General features: G+C 38.5%; 1 protein-coding gene across 5 annotated transcripts in view; it reads right to left on the bottom strand.

Annotated features, from left to right (window-relative positions):
* The window catches only part of LYRM4 (LYR motif containing 4), a 91,977-nt gene that overhangs the window by 28,255 nt on the left and 42,530 nt on the right, over positions 1–21,192 (bottom strand). Inside the window, exons 4-5 of one of the 5 annotated variants that reach the window (XR_008746683.1) lie at positions 19,973–20,052; positions 18,154–18,266 (exon numbers count right to left, since the gene is read on the bottom strand). The exons of 2 other annotated variants lie outside the window; for them this stretch is intronic. Coding sequence is in view for 1 of the 3 variants with exons in the window: in XM_055800785.1 (XP_055656760.1) it covers positions 20,002–20,052 (51 nt within the window). In the remaining 2 variants the exon portion in view is untranslated. The remainder of the gene's footprint in view (positions 1–18,153; positions 18,267–19,972; positions 20,053–21,192) is intronic. 2 more of the 5 variants (XR_008746684.1, XM_055800785.1) reach the window with 2 other exon arrangements.

Below are 21,192 nucleotides of genomic sequence, written 5' to 3' on the forward strand. Positions count from 1 at the left end.
CTATCCACAAATTGTGTATGCTGCTCGTGAAATGAAATTATAAACTATTTATCACAAGCAGACCAACGTATAAAACTTTCACTCATTAATACAGAAAAGCAGATCAGGAGGAAAGGGTACTAGAGGGGAAGGTACTTGGCAAATTGACCACTATCTATAAAATGACAATCTAAAAACTACAAGTACCATTTTAAGCTCTTCACTTACAATGTAAAACCCTTATAGAGAACCAAATTAAAAGTAAAAAGAGTTGCTGGACAATGATGCACAGAATCTGCTAGAATTTGACACTCCCAAAAGAGCAACGTTGCAGTTACTGATTGCCAGTGCATACCTGTAAAGCATCAGCTTCAATATTGCACAAAAGGCAGCAACTTAAACAAAACATTGAAGCATCTCCATGGATCTGCTCTTCAAAAAGATTTAAAGCCACTGATTTGCAAATGCAACACAGTTGTTTTAACTATGGGGAAAAAAGCTAAGGCTTGTTTGAATCTTGTTCTAGTTAGCAAAAAGGAGTCTAATCCCCCAGGATGATTTGAATAAATATATGTATTTTTTGCAAGGGTGACATAACAGTAGTAAAAAATTACTTCATACCAGAGGGTGAACATACACATTTCTGAAAAAGGAGTAACTTAAAACAGTCTTGTTATCAGAAAGTGCATTCCTCAGCAGTGATACTGACACTTTCCAAAGTGTGTGTGTGTAAGGCATCCAGGCCAAAAGCATGGCAATGATGCTTTTCAAAACATAAAAAAATATTAGAGGTTTGCCACTTGCTGAGATAAATTACTGTAAATGAAAGAGATGACAGAACTTTTCAGGTACAAACATTTTGAAATTCAGGTGCTCATCTCTCAACACATTACTTCTTTAAATATCCTAAGAAACAACATGCACGTGTCCTTTGGAGCAAAGTAAAAATTGAAGAACTGTGTTTCAGCTTCAGTCTGCCTTTACTACCACAAACGCTACTCTCTGACTCCTGAGACTGTTGAGAAAACTGCCTATTCACATTTGCATCCATTAGAAACAGACTCAAGCTCACGCCAAATATAAGTAAGCCTTTGACCAAACTCAGCACCTATTTTACACAAAGCCTACACAGAGGCACCAACACACAAATCTTTCCACAAGCTCTTATTTTCCTTTCTCCTAGCATGCTCTTTATAAAACAAGAAACACACAATGCATCCATCTAAACTGAGGAAAACCACAGCATTTCTGTCCTTGGAGGTGCAAGGCGCAGCATTAGCTCAGTTTATTTCTAGTTACCAAGGATCATCACACAGCTGCTGGTGCTGGAACCTGCCAGATATAATACATAAATGGAGCTGTGGCTGCAGGGCCAAGATTCCAGCACACTCATCACAGGGACACAACATTTTATAGGATACATAAGAACAGGTAACAGTCATGGTGTAACTCTACTAAATCCCCAGTTCATGGATCTGCATATTCATTATTATAAAAGATGTTCTCTTCAGGAAGACCATTGTTCTATAGACTTAGTGGAGGAAAATGTGGAAGTTAAATCCTGTTCTCACTGAATCCATTAGCAAAAGTCCAATGTGCTTTAGGTGGGATCACACTTTATTTAATGGGATAATTTTTTAATTTGGTAGTATGACTTATTAAATCTGAGAGAGAAAAGAATTTTTAAAAAGACATTATTCAAATTATCCTTTCTTAGATTTTTTTAGAAACAAAGGCTTCTTCAGCTCAACACTAACTGGCTGCCTCAGCAAGCTCAAAAGTACCCATGTATCCAGAAAATAAATTTAATTGGAGACATGGAAATTTTCAATTTATAAGGTTCCTACTCACATCTGTTTACCTCTCTGCCACTGAAGAATTGAGGAAATACACCTATAAACCAAACAGAAACTACCAAACTGTACCAATAAAAAGGTGTTTTAAGAGCAAGAGAGAGGCTTGTAAATGGTACATGAATCGATAAGACTGTGGTTCTTCATGGAGACTAAAGATCAATAAATGACCCTGCATTATTACAGTGATGCTTGTAAAGGATTTTGTTAGCATTCCAGAGAAGATGCGATTACAGGGCCCATCAGTGCTGTGCAACTTTGTCACACACTGCAATAAAGCCCTGCTTTTTACCTCTGCAACCAAAAACCCTGAGAGATTTTTGCCTTGTTTCCTGCAGTGATGTAAGAAGCATTCACCACCAATCATGAAACATTGGCTAATCATAGGTACCGTGCTCTAAAAACAGTCTTGATCAAAGCTTTGTACAGCCCAGAGTTCTCCTAAGTGCTGCAGAAAGTTTCTAAGGTTCACTTACTACGAAACGTTGCATTTGAGCCAGTGGTGTGTTACATGTCATAGGCAGGTCACATTTTGATCTTATTTAAGGTATAAAAATTGCCATCTTTCTTTACTGTCAGCATGAAATCAATACGCTACTTTGCATAAGACTCATAAGACTGAATTTTGGCAATGGTGGACAGAAAACGACAGCCATGCTACTGCTTGCTTACTGTGCTCAGCTGGCAGAAGGAAAACAGAAGCCACTGAGAGAATCTGCATTTTCCTTACTGTCAATAAATCAATTTCATAGCTGCAGAGAAACATGCCTGCACTTGGCAAGGGCTACACTTAAAAACAAAAATAGAAGTATCATTGTTTTAGTGGACATTATGGAAGCGCAATCCCTCAGGTGAATCTGATGCATTAATAACACCTCTTTAATCACTAAATGGTTTCTGCAGACATGAAATGGAATATTTTACTACTATTTTCAGCCATCTGTACTACTTTTTCTTTCAGCTTAGGTTTGCCAAAACTGTACTGGAAGTCCCTGTAATTTATGCCATCACGTGCTTCTTAGAATCAACACACCAAATAAATGTAACACTAGTGTCACTAGCACCAACTACTGAACAAGGGTTCACACTGGCAGAAGCACAATTCAGTTGTGTGTACAGCTGAAGCCTGCTAATTATTCTACTTTAAGGTTTCTCTCAGTAATAAAGGTAATTCAGAAGGAAGCTCACCTACAAGTTATAACACGTTGATAGGACTCAGAAAGCCATCGCTAATTTCCTTGTTCAAACACATGCTCTTGTCATTGTGGACAAGTCTTTTGGAGTGCATCTACGCTGAGCTTTTACTTTATACATGGAGCACACTTTTAAATTGAATTCCTTCATCCTCCATGCTTTGCTCCACGTGGTGGCCCAGCATCTCAGAGTACATGGGCTGGATTCTGCTCTGATTGAATTGCGTTGCAGATCTTCTCCAGAAGCACACCGCGTGTGCCCCAGCAGTAACTGAGCACAAAGCTGTCAGGACTAGACAACAGCTAGTCCACAGTAAAAATCAAATCCCAAAGCATATACAATGCAGACATCAGGCTCTTCACACAAAGGATTCTGCTTTACTGATATGTTTTACAGATCTGCTCTATGCATTAATGCAGACATTGTCTCAACTTTTTCAGCTCCCCAACAGACTGTATCTTTTGGGGACGGTGATGTTTGAGCCCACATCTATTTGGCAGTCATGCTGCTTGTACCAAGTTCAGCAGGTCCTTCCACCACCACTCCATTATTTCTTCGTTATTATGATAATTGCTTTCATGGCCCGGAGGTGAGCAAGATAACTTTCTAACAAACACTAAAAAATAAACCAGGGAGTGAATGATACTGCTCTTATTCCACAACAATAGAACAAGTTACCTTTCAGCTGGATCAGCTTTGTTCATCTAAATAACCATTTTGGCTTCACAAACGGAGACACTATCACAACAAAGGTGAGGAGCTGCTTGTTTTGACACTGAAAACATGTCAACCGAACTATGGCCAGAAGCACAGACATAAAAGTGCCACAAAACCTTCAAAAACAGACAGGAAATTTAAATTTATAATATTTACAGCATTTAATCTATTCACAATAGAGACTCTTCTAAATACTAGCACAAAAAGCAGGGGCACAATACACAGCCTGGAAGTTCAGAGTGAAAAGCACCAGTTCAACTAACAATGATTTCAGAAAGATCACAAAACCTTGTAGAGGTTTCTCTTTGGAACAGGTTCTTGCGGTTGAAAATTATTATTCTCTATTAATATGTAACCTGATGTCAACTCTTGTTCTACTTTGTGGTATACTACTATTTCCCCTCCCTTCCCTGCATTTCTCACCAGTTCAGCAAAATGAATAGCATGTAAACTAAAAAGGGAAAAAACAGAAAGCAAACACCTTTATGCAGATAAGCAGTATTATCTGAGGTAGCACACCCAAATTTATTTGCAAACATAATTAGAGAAAGGCTGCTGCAAACTGACAAGTCAAAAGAAGGCTAACACAGGTAGCAGCAACACGATTGACCAATTATCCACTGCAGTAGAAAAGGATTACTTAGGAGGAAAAGACTTACAGATACATATGGGAAATAAAGTGATTTTTTTCTTCCCTTTTATGCTGTTTCTTTAAAGAACAGCAGCTAAAACCAGAACTAATACGTAGAGCTGGAGGGCAATTCTGTACAAGGCAACTGTCACACACAAACGGTGTGTTTCATCGCTTTGGTAGAGATGTATTTGTGAGCTGCAATGGTGCTGAGCGAGCCTGCGGTTTTCCTCACAATTTCCTGGATAAGTTGTGTACTTTTTTCCCCACTTTGCCTTAGGGCAAACAGTTTCACCACACAAGCTTTGTCATTGAGGACTTCTCCCAAAGCTAATTTACAAGCTGTTTTTCACACACCAATTCCCGAGGAGCATTTCTAGCACAACACGTGGCCTGACAACTGTAAGTACACATCAGAGTGGCCTAAGAAGTTCTAACCCTTCAGCTGAGGTACAGCAACTGGCTGCACCTGCGCTCCTAGTCTACCAGGATGCAAAATTAAGTAAGCTTACTTAGGTACCCATAGTTTTTATTTGTGCTGCAGCAGGCTAGGGATGTGCCTGCAGCTGGCTACTGCATCTCAGCTGAGGTAGCAGCAACTGTCAGCAGAAGGACCTGCTGCACCAAACCTAGCTCAGCTGCTCACATTTGCCTATAACGTCAAAGCTCTTCCCCAGCCCCATCTCTCATTCAGTACAGTAACAAAATTTAAGTATTTGTAGAGTGCCTTCTATGAACAATTAAGCTAAAACTACCAAACATGAAGAAAGGAAAAAATTATAGTAAGTGAAATGAGGATAATGGGGAAGGAAGAAGACTGGGGAGGAAGGCAAGTACGAAAAAGGAAGAAGATAACTGGGTTTAAAAATTGTCCATTATGGCAGGAAAATACATATCTCCATTAACTGAAATGGTCTAAATTTGCAAATTCATCAAATATCACTCAAGTAAATCAAAGCAAAGATCTGTGCCTTCTAGAAGTTTTTGCTCAATGTTGAAAAGTTAGACTGAAGCAATAATTTTAGGTTCAGCAGACTGTGATCTATGGTAACGTTCAGTTATCGACTGGTAGGGGCAGATTAAAAAGAAATTTCACACAGTATTCCAATACCTATGCTAATATCATTGACAAAAAGACATTTTGGCAGCATTTGGCACTAAATAAATTGAAGCTGCTGATACATATTTAATATGGAATGTTATCTCCTCGCAGGCTATGGCCCAGCTGAGAATGGTCAGCATGAGAGGAAAATCTGAGAGTGATGCCGCATATTAAATCATTAGAAAACTTTCTTGCACATATTCCAAGTTAGTCTTGGCAGAATTATTACTCAGAAGCACCGGAGATCACGTGCCTGTTATCTTTGACCTGTGAGAAGCAACAGCCCTGAAGCTGTCCTCACTCGTGTGGTTGGGTTGACGTTTCTGTGCAGTCTACCGTGGGCTCCCCCTCTGCTGCTTGACTCTGCTAGGAACTGCTTGTTAAGTGATTGGTCCTCTGGTCTGGGGGCTGCCCAGAAACCAGCCTCCTGTTTCTCTAAGGTGGAACTGCTGAACAGAACATCTACTGCTGAAAGATGCTCTTTGCATACCTTTGATTAAGGTCCCGTTGCATCTTTCAGAAGCTGAGAGATGTTATTCTGCAGCTTTTAAGTACCAGTGGCTGTGATTTGATGCACGTTTTATCCCGTTACTGGCTATCACTGTCACTCAAAAAAAGCAACCATGCCCCTTCCTGTATTTTTTCCTCCCCACTCTGCTCCTGCTGACACCAACATCTGTACAGCTGTTTGGTGAAGTGACTGGGAAAGTGGCCAGGCTAACCACCACCACCACTTTAGTACCTGTGTGGAAAAAACAGCTTCCTAGCCAGCCTGATCCCCTTTCCCCTGTGCCACACCACTACTCATACCACACAAGGGACCAGGCAGGACTGTTGTGGCAGTGCCAATTTAAAGCTTTTCTTCAACTACAGACTGATGGTTGCAATCTACCCCCATGAAATACTTTGGTTTGAAACACGTATCTTGCGTTGTCTTCCCTGAGCTGCTGAGTGACTTGGTTTAACCTACATCACAGGTACGTCTCGGTGAGGCAACCAATTGATCTTTCTGAAGTGCTGAAGTTTCTGCTTGAAAGCCAACAAAATTCTTCAGAATACCTGAATATCAAATATACTACACAAGATCTCATTTGCAATTGTGTTCAAACTGCAAGAAGAAAAAAAATGTGCCAAAATAACAGTTTTAAGCTACCGAGAAAGCAATTAAAGCAACAGCTACATTACAAAATAAGTTACTACTACTACAACAAAGATGCTTTTTAAGGAAAAAAAGTACAGCAGTTCTATACGAAGTATAGCCAGCATGTTTTGCAAACATCAATAAAGAAAGCAAAATTTGTGCCCTTGGTGACAGCTCTGTTTGACAGTAGCAGGAGCCTTTTCATTTTCCAGTACACCGGGTACTACTTTACATCAAATATATTTATTAGAACAGCAACAGCTATTTTCTGTGTCCGTCTTACCTGAAGAAAAGTATGTGGAAAGTACTATTGCACAATAACATTAGATCCTTGCTGCGCATTTTTGTAGGGGTTTCTTCAGATCACTACAGGGCATTAACCTTTCATTTCAGGTAAGTAATGAACAATGACTTTTCCAACAAAGGAAATCAGCTGTGTTACCAATGGTAACTCCACTTTTAAATACATGCACTGACCCCCTGTGCATACACTTGTTATTTATTTTTTTTTTAAAAAAATCAATTCTGGTATGAAATGAGAAAGGTTCCTTTTGGCTTTACCTTGAGCTGATAATGAACAAACCCTCAGTGAAGCCTACTCCCAAGGAAGTCTTCCTTAATAGCACCGATTAAAAATAAAATGAAGTTTCTACTTCGGAAGCGAGATGTATTGCTTCCTGCTCCCCTTCACCAGGGTACCTTGTAATTGGACCAGTGCTAATTGGACACATCAGCCAAACAATTTAATTTAAAAAGGGGAGAAAAAAAAAAAGACTCCAATTTCCCTTGGTTTCTAACAGAGTTAGTGTCATCGACCAACACCAATATGTTGAACTGTGAAATCAACACAAGACCTTAATTACACCGGGGAATAGCACAGGAACACTCTGGTGGGGGTCCTTCTTTTTCATTTTACTTATGTACCAAAGTTAACGTACATCTTCAAGCAGAAACACAAAAGTGTTTCTTAAAGAACCTTCTCTTATTTAACACATCTTGTACAGCAGTAGGATGGGCAGAATAGGTGCAACTACCACAGGCTGCAAAATGTCTCTGTAACATTGATGTGATTTTGCATCTGTATCAAATCATCAACTATAGAACAGGTTACATTTTTTTGCCTAACATCAGGGCATATAATTTACAAAGGAGGTGGTAAAAGCTGACAGATTCAGGACAGCAAGCTATAAGAAACAGAGACATAATTAAAAAGTAGGTTACTTTTTAGGCAGACACTAATTGGGAAAGACTTGCATCTCTCTGTTTTTTGTTTATATGTAATGGTGGTCAAACCCACATAAATAATACCAGGAGGTGAAAATCTTAAGTACCTGGGGGAATGCAGTAACAACTAATACTTATTTTTCCTTTCTCACTTTGCTTCATTCTGTTAATTCATCCTTAAACCTTGTGCCCTTAAATCTTCTCTTCCTTTCATCATTTCTCCTGCTGACAAGGCTTCTTCCTTTCCAAAAGCAGCAGTTGTGAACTACTTCCTTTTAACATTTTATTTCCCAAACAAACTTCCTCCATGAAGCGGCACACACCAACCCCTTCTCAGCAGGACGTGTAAGAGCCTGGGAGAGGTGCTGGAGAAGAAAGGAGAGCTAGAGGAGACTCTGTCTTGCATCTTCTAATGCCGCCTTTTCCTTTGTACTTTTTGTATGGCAAAACCACTAAAAAGGGTGCGCTAAAAACATGCATCCTACTACTTCCTTCCTTAAATTCCATATATTTGCATTCATAATTAATTTTGTTTATGAATTCTAAGACATTTTATTTCATGTTAATAGGATGATAGCCTTTAATTTTCTACAAAACACTTGGAATGTTTTTGCTGCAGCAATATATAGTTGCATAACGGCTCAATGTGTTTTATTAAACTTCATTGATACTTCCTTAATATTCTGGATGCAGAAACTAGAATGCAGCAAACTGCTGATGGGCTGCATTTCTAAATTTTGTATTGCCTCAAATACTAGCTCAGTAAAGACTTAAAAAGTTAAAAAAAAAAAAAAGTAGAAGCCCCAAGAGATCAGACAGACTGCTATTCTAATTTGTTATGAAAAGGCAGATTCAGGAGAGATTTCTGATTCTAGCAGTATAAAATTCACAAGCCCAGAAAGCCTCTCTTTTCTTTTTTCCCATAGAATAAAATACATAATGCCACATGTTAAAACAATGTTAAAATGCATAATCAAAGACATAAAAGATGACTTGACATTTATCTGCTGAATTAAACAGGGATTACAGCACATTTTGTATTTTTAGACCTTCTGCCATATAATTTAGTTTCAATCAACATACAAATGTGAAGGAAACAGTTCCCACAGTGAACCTCTAGATTCCACATTAATCATTGCTCTGAAAGACCATTTAATTACAGCAAGAATTAAATACATCTGGATAGTTCCCCAAAATTGCTCTACATTCTCCCCAGAATTTTCTGCCATGTTCTGGTCTTTGTATGAGACCCCTTGCTCCCTGCTAACATTCAGGGAAGCTCTGACTGCAAAAATAAGATACAAATACAGATTTCTGCTATTCAGACTGCCTAGTAACTGTATACACTGGCTACTTCCCCTGCCCATCTCCTTGAAAGTGGTTTGCCAGAGAAAATTATAGAAACATGATAATGTCCAAATAGTTACATAAGGAAGATTTTGAAGATTCCTCCAACATCCTCCTTCTGTATGTTCAATTCATCATCTTGCAACCCAGTATAAAGATGCTGACTGGGCTATCCCCAGCTAGAACAGTACCTTGAAGACATCATAGTTTCCCCCTAAAGTTTAAACAGTGAGTGATTCCACAGACCTGTGGACACTGATGTAAAATTTCAACAACAAAGGACCGAAGGAGACCCAGCCACAAATGGCAGGCTTTAGCAATATACTTTCAGAGGATTAAAGAAAAATAAATCCACTGCAACAGGTATACTAGCCATTCCTGTTTATACTTATGTATTTGGAAAAGAAAGTATTCTGCCCAGGCTTTTTTGAGCCAGAAGTCACCTACAAAAAAATAGAAAGTGAATATGAATCAGAGGGCAACTATAAACTTATCCTTCATTTAAGTAATTTTAGTAACTGAATTACTTCACCATCACAAGCAAAGTCTAGCACCAAACTTACAGATGGTACCTCTTTTTAATTCTAATTTTCAATGTAATACTTTTGCTATCACCGTGGTGACATTAATTAATACAATGTCATCTCATACTAAAGATAATGAAGAGTAAGTCAAGTTCCTATAAATAATTGTTCTTTGCATGAACTTTGTTTTAGGAGCAAACATACAATCTTAAAAAAAAGAAGAAAAGCCTCTTTATACACTGGCATGTCTAACAAAAGGGATTGCTCTGCTTAGGAATTTAAAAAAAAAGTGCAGGTAATTACTGAATGTTGTCTCTATTAGTATGAGTACAAACTCATGAAATTAAACCTTATTGGTTTCTTGCTTTACATAACAGAGAAGTTAAAATACTTAATTGTCACGCAGAAAACAAAACAACTGCATAAGGTTGGGTTTACATTAGCACGCTGTCCAGCAACTATTCGAGTCTCTTGCGCTGTTTCTCTGCCTAATTCCCTGGTCCTCAGAGATGCCCTTCCAGACTGAAACCACGAAGCAGTTATACAGCACTGACTGACAGACTGCTATTAAACAAGCAGCTTCATTTGTTCAGGGTGTTTTGGTTGGATTGTTCAGCTGTAATGATCCTTTTCATGTAACATTACAGTTCTTAAAAAACACAATTCACTGCCACAGTGCACATAGCAGCTACTGCTACGCCAATGTGATGACCATTACTGTGAAGAATCCTCCATTATTTTACAATCAGAAACAACCACAGGTTTCACTGTAGGATCCTATAATGCCACAGCAGATCTCTGAACCTGTTCCCATTCAAGTTGGAAGCGTATTTTGTTTCAGACTGTAGAAACCTTTTAGCATTGGTTGTCACGAACCACTTTATAGCTCCATTAACAGGTGTTTTCTCAGATGTCATTAAGGGTTAACACAATCCTACTGCAGAGGGTAAAGCTGACTTAAAACACCATTGGGCTATGATGCATTCAAATTTTGTTCATAATAATAATAATAAAGAGAATGGGGTAGACTGGGAGGCTTTATTGAAAACTGCTGTTTACTTACAGACACACTCTATAAAGCAGAAGACGACTGTTACTACATGTAGAGGATGCAGGAGATTCTCCAAGCAAAACTGAGATCTAAACACAGTAGATGTAGTCCTAGCAATCTGTGAAGTGAAACATGAATGCTCTTGCAGAACTACAAAAACAAATGCATGCACACACACAATAACCAACTGAAAAAGACGCAAATATTTTTGTGGAGAAAGTGACCCTGCTCTTAAAAAGGTCACTAGGGATATACCTAGTGGTGGCAGCAGATAATGCAACATCAATATGTGTAGTCTAATAAGCACAGGTGGCTTGCACACCTATTAAAAACTTGGGTGATCATCAGCTAATAGCTCAGTGTTGCCAACGGCTTCAACAGATGTCAGATAACAGCAAGGAACAAAGGCTTGGTGAAAGAACACACAACTCTCCCCATTCTTCCAAGCACCTGCTACCCAAAAGGTGACACCACAGCCTGGGCATCATTAGGAATACTTGCCTGCATGGACATGACCTAAGTGACAGTCATTCCACAGAAGATAATAAATACAACAAATTCCTCTTATACACACATCATCACAAGGTCAGCAAGCTTTTGTCAGAACTCACCGAAAGAGCTATACATTACCTGTGCTATATCCCTTATTCTACACCAAAGCTTTTTGAAGAAGTGTGCAGAACTAGCTAACTTTCTTGTCTACTGGAACAAACAGTTGTTCTCTACATATACAAGGAACAGTATTTTGCTTCTTTGCAGAAATGCAAAAATAGACTCAAAGTGATCATTCAGGAAATTGCCTAATGCGAAGGAGGCACCCTTCAAACCTATTTTCAGCAAACAAAAGCATGGGCTGTGATTACTTTTCTCACATGGTGAGAATGAAATACACTGTTCTTTGTTTTCCCCTCTACATATTTATTTTGGAATACAACTTTTCATTCCCAGTTTAGCCTTTAACTGCTTCCTGAGTGACAAATGGTGTGCTGTGGGGAAAGCAGCTTTACCTTAGACTGAAATTCTCAGCCAGCTTCACCCTCCCCTGCCTGGCTTTATTTACAGCCACACCTTGCATTACCAAGTCTTGAGCCTGCACAAAGTGCCTGCAGAAATGCTGCCGATTCAGAACGCTTCACCTACACTGAGACAGCCTGCTACACCCACTTCAAACAGGGGTAGGTGGCTCTGCAAGACAAATAGCAGGGTAGCAGCAAACCTCTGTTATAATTCTTGTTACGGCTTTGGGAATCAACTCTTTAAAAAAAAATAAAATTGATAAGAACAAAACATTAAAAAGCCAAAAGCTCTTCTCTCACCCACAAGAAAACATTAAAATCATATGTAGTGTAATTACTCACTTGAATAAACCACGATGTTCCAACATATCCCTCCTTAAGTGAAATGTCATCTATACCACATACTTTATAACTGAACATCACGAGCGAGAGGAATTTTTGTACAGCATTAAGGAAAACGTGACCAAGATTAAAAAGGAAGTGGTGAAATTCTGATGCTCCTTCCTGAGCTGGGCACTGGCAAAACGCTACAACTTCCAAGGACACTGCTCTTCCAACTAAACACCAGATTGTAAAGGCATGAATGATGACTGATGCTTCCTCACCAGCTTAAAAGATTCTGGACTGAGGATGCAATCAGAGGGTTCTGTGATGGAGCAAGTAAAAGTGACACAAAATGCTTGAAATCCCTCTGGCAAAAGAGAGGGGCAACAGCCAGATGCTGCACCCTCTGAAGGCAGGCATGGAACTATTGAACGTATTAAATGTAGAGTATGTTGTTTTGTCCTTTCTTCCCTCCCATCTCAAGCAGCCATGTTTACTTTGCTGCAGGGGCTTCAGGAAATTAAATATTCTATATTAAATATTCTTTATTCTGTAACTATTTCTGCTGAATGGATTATCTCCCCTACAGAGTATAAGGAAGCTGAACTCCTGCACAGCACAGATGCTAAATGCTTGCTGGAAGCTTGGAACAGAACAACACTGAAGGATAAACGGTTCCCTTACCAGCTCAAATACCTGTTGCCATTAGAATTTAAAAGCCAGAAAATATTTGAGTGGAAAATAAGTCTAAATAAGCAAAGAAGAAAGCAAAACCACACAGGGAATTAGAAGTCAAAACAAGGCTGAGGATGTTAAGTCTGTACTGAGGATGCAACGTTTTTACTTTTTCACTTTTTGAGTTTGGAAGTAATGGAGTGTTTTTAAAAATGTAAAAATACCTGACAGGTGCATTTATATGGCTATTTATAATGTCTAAAAACAAACCAAAACCCATCCTCATAACAAATCATATGGGCACAGTATTCTGTTAATTCCATCACAGCCATATTGTGAAACAAGTCACCTCTCAAAACATCTGAAAATAATATTCACACATGTGAATTATGTGAAGTGTGTGATATTTGGCTTTTTGGATTAAGTGATGTAAAATTATTTCTGTGGCACCTAATTTTAATTAATTTCTTTGTTTTTAAAAGCATGTATAAATAACACAACACTTAACAGAGCTAACATTTATTTTCTTAGCTGAGAGAACTATCTGAAATAACTGTAAAGTTTAGTCCTTTGAAGAGATAACTAGTTTCATGATATGACTGAAATATATACTGCAGGTTCTCTAATGAACAGAAGAATGAGGGTAGGCTATGAATTTTTTTATGGACATCCCATCTCTGCAAACATCAAAGACTTATCAGTCTTTGTTTATCAACAACTTTTTTCTTTTCAATAACTTGCCCTACACGCATTTGCAGTGGGGGACCTGAGGAAGTAGTTTATGTGGAAGGGAGATCCTGGGAGTTTCCAGGTAAACAGCATCTGCAGGACAGGTTTGCCAAACGTGGCATCACTCACAGACAGCTCTATGATGCTGTAGAGGTTTGATGCCTGTGATCTCTGACAAGGAGCCAACATGTCCTGTGCATGCTTCAGATATTCCCAGCAAGCAGCCAGGCGATCTTGCCTGTTACAAGCAGCAGAGGAAAGACTCATGCCAGGCCCCAGTGAGGAAGGGAAAAAGTCACTGTAGGCCATAAGTTGCAATGCCAGAAGAAGACCACACTTTCAGCTTTGACAGAGAAGCGATCTGCGAAATGAAAAAAAAAAATAAAAAAATAAAAAAAAAAAGCACAAAAGCAACAGAGCAAACTACTGCAGCTCTAATAAGGCAGATCAACATTTCGTACACTGATGGTGCAAGGGGTTGCATTAACAGTAAGTCCAGCAGGACTGACTGACAGAATGGTGAAGTGCTCTAGCTCCATCTCCTCTGGGTGCGACAGTTATCCATCACCAGCTGGCTGGAACAAAGGGGGAGAACAGTGCTGATAGACGGAAGAAAGGAACAAGATCCTGCAGTGTTTGTGGTCCTGCTATCAAGCTGGAAGTGAGCCAGAAGAGTGACAAGACCTCTGGTCCTTCAACTTCCTTATTAGAACTGACTCAGCTTGGGTAAGATCTCAAGTTGCCTCAAGGCTTATGAACCTCACAAGGCCAACTTGCAGGGTCATGAAGTCCCAAAGCAAGGCCAGGATGGAAAACCCCATTCTTGGGATCCATCCCAGCAGACCAAGACTCACTGCAGCACAGGAGGATGCAAGGTCACTTAAGAAAACACCTACCCTGTAATCTTGGTAACCAGCATGAACATGCCTGAGAACGAGCCTGCAGGAAGTACCTCTGGCAAGACAGTAGCATTTGAGCGGAGACCTAACGCCAGATACACAGCCGGACTGAGGAGGAAGGAATTGCTCCTCAACTACAAGAAATGGCTGAAAAGAAATAGAAACTGAAAGATCACTGGAGAAAAATCAAAATAGAATGAAATCCGGAGCCCTCCTGCCCCCAGACCCTAGCTCCAGCCCAGGGCACTGGAGAGGAACCACAATGCTCATCACAGAAGTTTTGCTTTGTATAAACTACACCTCTTTATTATTATAGTTACCAACAGGACATTGCTGGACAACATTTCCCATGGATGACTGCACTTTTTGAGAGTACATATAACAGAATATCTAGAATGCCAAGTTTTGTCATGACTACAACAAACATTTTATGTAAAAAACTGAAGAGTAAAAAATGGTCATCTGAAATGCCTGCAGCTGTGCTAACACCCGCCTGCAAATATCCACACACCACAAACAACATCTCAGTGAGAAAGCTTCAAGCTTGGAATGAAACAACATTAGTGGGAGAAAAATAAATGGAAAAAGATGTCCTCTTGCTTTTTTCCCCCCTTTCACTGCTTTGGATGTACACATTGTCAAGCCTTTGAGCTTTGTTTAATTATTTTGTGTAGGGGACCGCAGTCCTCTGAGTGTTTGTGTGTGCATGCGGAGTGAACATAGAGCAAAATTCCGTAGCTACACAAACAAGTTAATAGGACTTGTAAACTACTGAACTGTTCCTCAGCTTCCACTGTTTCAGTTTCTCATTCCTCAAAACTCAATATATCCAATACCAAACCACTGAGGAATTCTCTATCTGCTTCAATAAACATCATCTGATTAATGATAAGAAGAATGACATGGGGTGGTATTACCAAGAAGACCCATGCAGTGCAACATATTTTATCCGTCCTACTGGAAAAAAAAAACAGTTTTACTGAGAACAGTACTGCCTAGCAATGGTAGACCCTCAGAGTGGGAATTCGAGGATGCCATTACCGTATTTGTGGTCTGTCTGAGGGCTGTACAGATCTGCTGGCTTTTATCTCCCCCAAGTGGCCAAGCGAGTCCATAAGTCTGCCTTAGAGAAGCAGCTTCTTCCCTCTAGAGCATCTTCTACAGTGTCAGACGAAAAGGTTAGTGGTGGACTAAGGAAAGTTCAAAGCTGAACAAAAATTCATTAAGGAAGCACAGGAATAGCCCAGTCTCAAAAGTAACTCACTTACTCCACATATTCCCACATAACTCCTAAACTCAATTCTGAACTCCCTTTCCAGCTGAATAAACTGAATAAACTATAACTTGAAATAGTACCCATGTTTGACAGTTTACAAGTGGGTTTAATCACCTTGGTACAGATTTACTAATAATTTATAATCCAATTTGTCTTTGAAATAACTAATATTTCAAGCACCTGACATCAAAGGTATCTCAACTAGTATAATCTCACTGCAATTAATAGCCTCAAACCATTCAATTGCCATCTATCACTACTTCTCAAACAGCACTGATTACAGTTACTTTCCATTTTTCTTTAATACCTCCTGTAAATTAAGAGTAAATAAGCAAATACCCTTCACCCTTTTAGTTATATGTAGCTTTTAAGAAAATGGTGAAAAGGGTATGGAAAGAGGAAATCCTTACTGTTATTTCAGCTATACTCTAAATCTGTTACAAACATTAACGTGGCTGCAGGCGAGTTCAGACAGGATACAAACGACCGTCCTCCACTTTGCTCTTTCCTTCAATCATTAAAGTTTACTTAATATTCATGAAAAATACTTTATATCCCTGGAAGCTAAAAGCCTCTCTTCATGCACAGAACAATTACACCTCTGGCTGTACCATAAATTACCTACACTGTCAGGACAACATACTTATAACCTTATCTGGAAGACCAATCCTAGATGTGAGAGAAGAGATTTATTTTCATGCCTAATAATTAGTAAAAATGCTTTGCTGTTTATTTAAGTTATAAAGAGCGCTCTTTATTTATGTTTGTTGAATATTACCATGATCACTAGGAAATCTTTCAAAGTCAGTGAAAATTTTGAAATGGGGAATTTCCACTGATGTTTGTGCTTACTGCTCACACACACTGAATTTCCCAAGAGATATATATGCAATTTTGTGATTGATCTTCCCAAGGAAAGGTCTAGCTGGAGGCAGCTGGCTTGGGCTGGGAAAAAGCAGTCACCAAACAGGCATCTTTCTCATTATGACAGGCAAGGGTGGCACTGAAGGTGATATTAAAACACTCTTCCTGGCTTGTCAAAGCTGTCCCTGCAACTGGGATGAAACACGCACAGCTTTCCACAAACTGAAGTTCAAACGTACATGTTAATTTCCCCTCTAATTGGAAAAAAACCCAAGTAGACTTTTGTGGAAACAATTTATGAATTACAGCTTTGGCTTCAGGCATACCCTTATGGATCCACTGCTGTTTTATGCTCACAACTTTATTTATTTCTTATGGGAGGTGCTGTGCACTACAACAGCTAAGACTAAAGGAGCTGTTTTAGTCCAATTCCTGTTCTCACCCTGCAGAAGTTTTCAGAAAAAATCATGATGCTGATTGACATTGCAGTGTTTATCTATTCCCAAAGCAGTTTTTTCTCCCATGAGGTAAGAGCAAGACCCTTCCTAGATTCAGTAGGAAATACAGTAAAGACCCATAAATAAAAATATCCTTTTGATTTAAAAAAAGATTTTAAATATTTTGATCTTAAAAAATAAGGCTAAAACAAATATGTTTAAAATCTGAAAGCTGACAAGGATAGAAATCTCTGCTTATTACTACTTAATGTCACTTTCTACACCAGAAATAATCTGCAGCACATATATCAGAGAGCAGTCATATGGTTACTTTTAAGAGAGAACAATGGAAATTACAGTTTGGCAAGCATATACCATGATCAAACTAAACACTGCTTTTCTGCTCTGTATAATTTACATACACAGAATTTGCTTTTTAAACAACATTGGCATTTGGAATTTGTTTATATAATAATAAAACCAGACAGCATTACTCCTATCAGGTTCCCTAGGTCTTTGTTCATCTATACAATAATGATATCCTTAGCTTGCTGCAGTAGTTGTAAAGTTTCTCTGTAACCAGTTCCTGTGTAAAAGAACGGAGTGCACAGGTAAAAGAACAAAACAAAAAATAAAGTCCTTAACTCACTACTGTTAAGAGCAGCTTTCAGTTTTGTAAACTAAGTCACTGCTGATGCTTGTTAATATGGTAGCAGAAAACAGTATTAGCCCTAGTAATTCAAGTTAGGTTTGCAGCAATTTCCAACCTATGTCAACTGGCCCTCAACCTCAAGAAAAAGCAAACTGAACAGCAATGGTCAAATACCAAAGAGAACAATCACTGGATCTCACTTTGTTCTCACTATGCACAAGCTGAGTAACAGCTGCCCTTTGTGTTCATCCTTTTGTGCATCAGATACACAAAAAAAGAAGAAAGAACTAACTCTTTAGCAGCTACATGCCCCAGTATGCACTGTACAGGTGACTTCATGCCCATCATACAATGAATACTGCACCATGGAAGTGGAAGCACAAACAGCAAGGTGGGTAAGTGGCTTTTTAATATTATTATATTGCGTATTTCTCCTACATAAGTTTTACAGTGTATCTGTACACCAACTGTGTATAATGTAAAAGCTGTGCAATATAATAAAGAAAAATGCCACTTACCTGACTTTCCATAATTTGGTCTACAAGAATTCAGTCTCACTAGTATGCTAAATATTAGGATGTCATAGGAGAGCAAAGAGTCAGTCTTTTGATGACGAAGAATGTCATGTAGCCTAAAAAAAAAATTACAAAGAGTTTTTGCTTCTCTAAAGGAAAAAACAGACTATATTAACTTCCTGTTAAGCCAATCATTTATTCTTTCCTTCGAATGAAACAGAAGGTGTTCCTGCCACTTTTTGTTACTCTTTCATAGGTGTTTCTGCTACTCCCCATACCATTTCTACATTCCTTCAAAACAGAGCCACTAATTTTTCCCAAATGTTTTTCTTAAATGAGATTTCTCTGTTGATAAATAAAGATACATCCAATATACACACCACGTTCTAAATCTATCTAAACCACATTCAGGGGCAGGAACATGGGTAAGAAAGTTAGAGGAATTTCATAGCCAGATGCAGAAAACTACTGTTGATAGCCAAAATAGTTGTTTCTAAAACTACAGAAAATTTATTGCAGCTTTAGAAGACTGTTTAGGTGTTAAGTCAGGCTCATATATTAAGAATACACACACACCCCCCTTGGATTTAGAGAATGCACCAGGCCTGCAAGTACCTTGACACAGCATGATAAGTAAAATTAATGAAAAAGTGATTTATAAAGGACAAAAATAAATCCCTAACAAGAGCAAACAAGCCCCCAAAGCCCTACCAAATTCCAGAAGGCTGAACTGCAGTGTGCTATCAATAGAATTTACACATCAAATACTGTTTAAAAAAATTAAAATCACTTACCATTTACATACACACAATACAATGAGATTTACTGAAATACTGATACATAAAACAACAGTAAGAGCTCTAAGATCCTCTTAGTGCAATGAAAGCTGAATTGGTGGGAAAAAGTAGATTCAATTTTCTATAGAGGTGTAACATACTTGTGCTCAATAATCGGGCTAGACAGATAGCTAATGCCCAAATCTACAGCATCCTTTGATAAAGCGTAAAGAAACCTCAGGTACAGAACATTGTATGGAGGCAAAATTCAGCCATCTTCTGACTGAGGTCAACTGAAAACTAGCTTTACACATGAGATCAATAAGAAAATGAGTAACATTCCTAGCCTGATACTATCTGTGCAGGGGTAAGATACTGTTGATTCTTCCAGACCAACAGTATGGTTTACAATGCTTTAATTTCCTTCTTATTCCCAATATATCCAATTCAAATAGAACAGACCTCTATTATGTAAAACTGGGTAAAAACCTTGGGTTTTGGGGTAGACTACAGCAATATGTTTTCCTCTGATGTTATACAGTACTCCAGTTTTATGTTTCTCGACATTTGCATGAAGTCAAGTTTTACAAAGACTATGTGCCAATGAAATAACAAAGGCTGAAATTTAGGTTCATATTCAATTCTACACAAATTCCCAACAGAACTAAGAATACAATATTACACAGTATTACACAAACAGAAAACTCTTACTGTGTCTCTGTAATGTCTGGCCAAAATCTTTCCACATTTGGTGCTTTTCAGCAATAATCAGGGAATTCATTAGCAATGCTCACAAGCTTTAGAATTATTTGTTAGGTGTCTATTGCTTATTAGGGTTTCCATCCCCAGAAACTTAAAGGAAGCAGAACTCAAAACTGAGGAAGGACAAAGTAAACATGAGTTTGTTCACAGATTACACAGGAAGTAAACCAAACTCTTTGTTCTCAAGGGCCCTAAATTTATGAACTTTAAATCCAAACTATTTAAGTGCTCTAAAGCAAAGCTGAAAAGGTAAAAGACATTTCCTAGAAGAAAAATGTACTTACAGCACTCAACACCAAAAAGCATCTTCATACTAAGCGACCCTTAAACCATCTTCGTCGCATATATGCAACTGAAGAATTACCTGTTTTAAAAAGGTAGAATCCAAAACAACAGGTAAAGACAAAAAGGATAAATGATGTTCTACACTGCTGAAGTTTGTGGCAGACACAGAATTAAAAGGTGATTTTTCTAAACTTCTGTTCCTTGAAACTAAACACTGGATTATCTCAAAGCCTTTGCAAGTTTCTTAGATATCAAAACCCAAACATGCATAAATACACACCACTTTTCCACTCAGCTATAGGGCAAAGGCATTACATTATTTTACTCTTGCAAAGTTTTATTAATACCACTTAAATGTTTTCTTTCATCTCAGGAGAGACCTTCTTCCCAGTATCATGTGTTTCACATTTGTTTTTTATCTATGACATTGCTTTCCATGCATCCTCTCTCTGACGGCTACCATTTAGTATAGGTTACTGCAGAAACACCTGTAACTAATCTATAGTTGTGTTATAGAGGCATGGTCCTTACACATGGCTTTCAATATTTCAAAGGAAAAGTTTTGGGCAGATATGGCTTCATATTTCAGGAATTTCAGCCCTGCCTCTTACATAAACCTTCTTTTGACCACAAGCTGCTCTTCTACTTTTTATTTTCTTCTCTTTTAAAACTTTGATTGAAGGATAATAAGGTTTAAGATTAAGGTTTAAAATAATTTGGAGGTGGATAAGCACATACATGGAACACCCAAAAGAAAGGACAGTACAGCACAGTACCTAAATAAGAACAGACTACCCAAAGCCATTTAAGATATGAGCAGAATTGCAAGAGCAGCTCCAGTGGAGGTAAAACCTCTTTGTGCAGTCTTCACAATCAGCATCCAGCGCGCAAAAAACATGTGAAATGTTTACAGCTTTGTTTGCTTTTTACCTTCCGATTGATCCTGGGATTAACAATCACGCCATGAAACCAAAGGTAAAAAAGTCCAGTGGAAGATATGATGCAGGACTTGACATTCATCCCTTATCTGGCCAAAAGCCTAGCATTTCCAAATCAGAAATATCTGCAATTGATTCTTTCAATATAGGACTATTTCCAGAACAGATACTGCTTAAATGGCTCTTGATAACATAGAATTTACATTGTCCCCCTCAATGTGACTTCTACCAACTGCCTGGTTATCTAATACTACCAAAAGAAAACAGATAGAAATCTGAAA

The sequence above is a fragment of the Falco peregrinus genome, chromosome 3 (assembly GCF_023634155.1).
Source record: "Falco peregrinus isolate bFalPer1 chromosome 3, bFalPer1.pri, whole genome shotgun sequence".
NCBI classification, from domain to species: domain Eukaryota; kingdom Metazoa; phylum Chordata; class Aves; order Falconiformes; family Falconidae; genus Falco; species Falco peregrinus.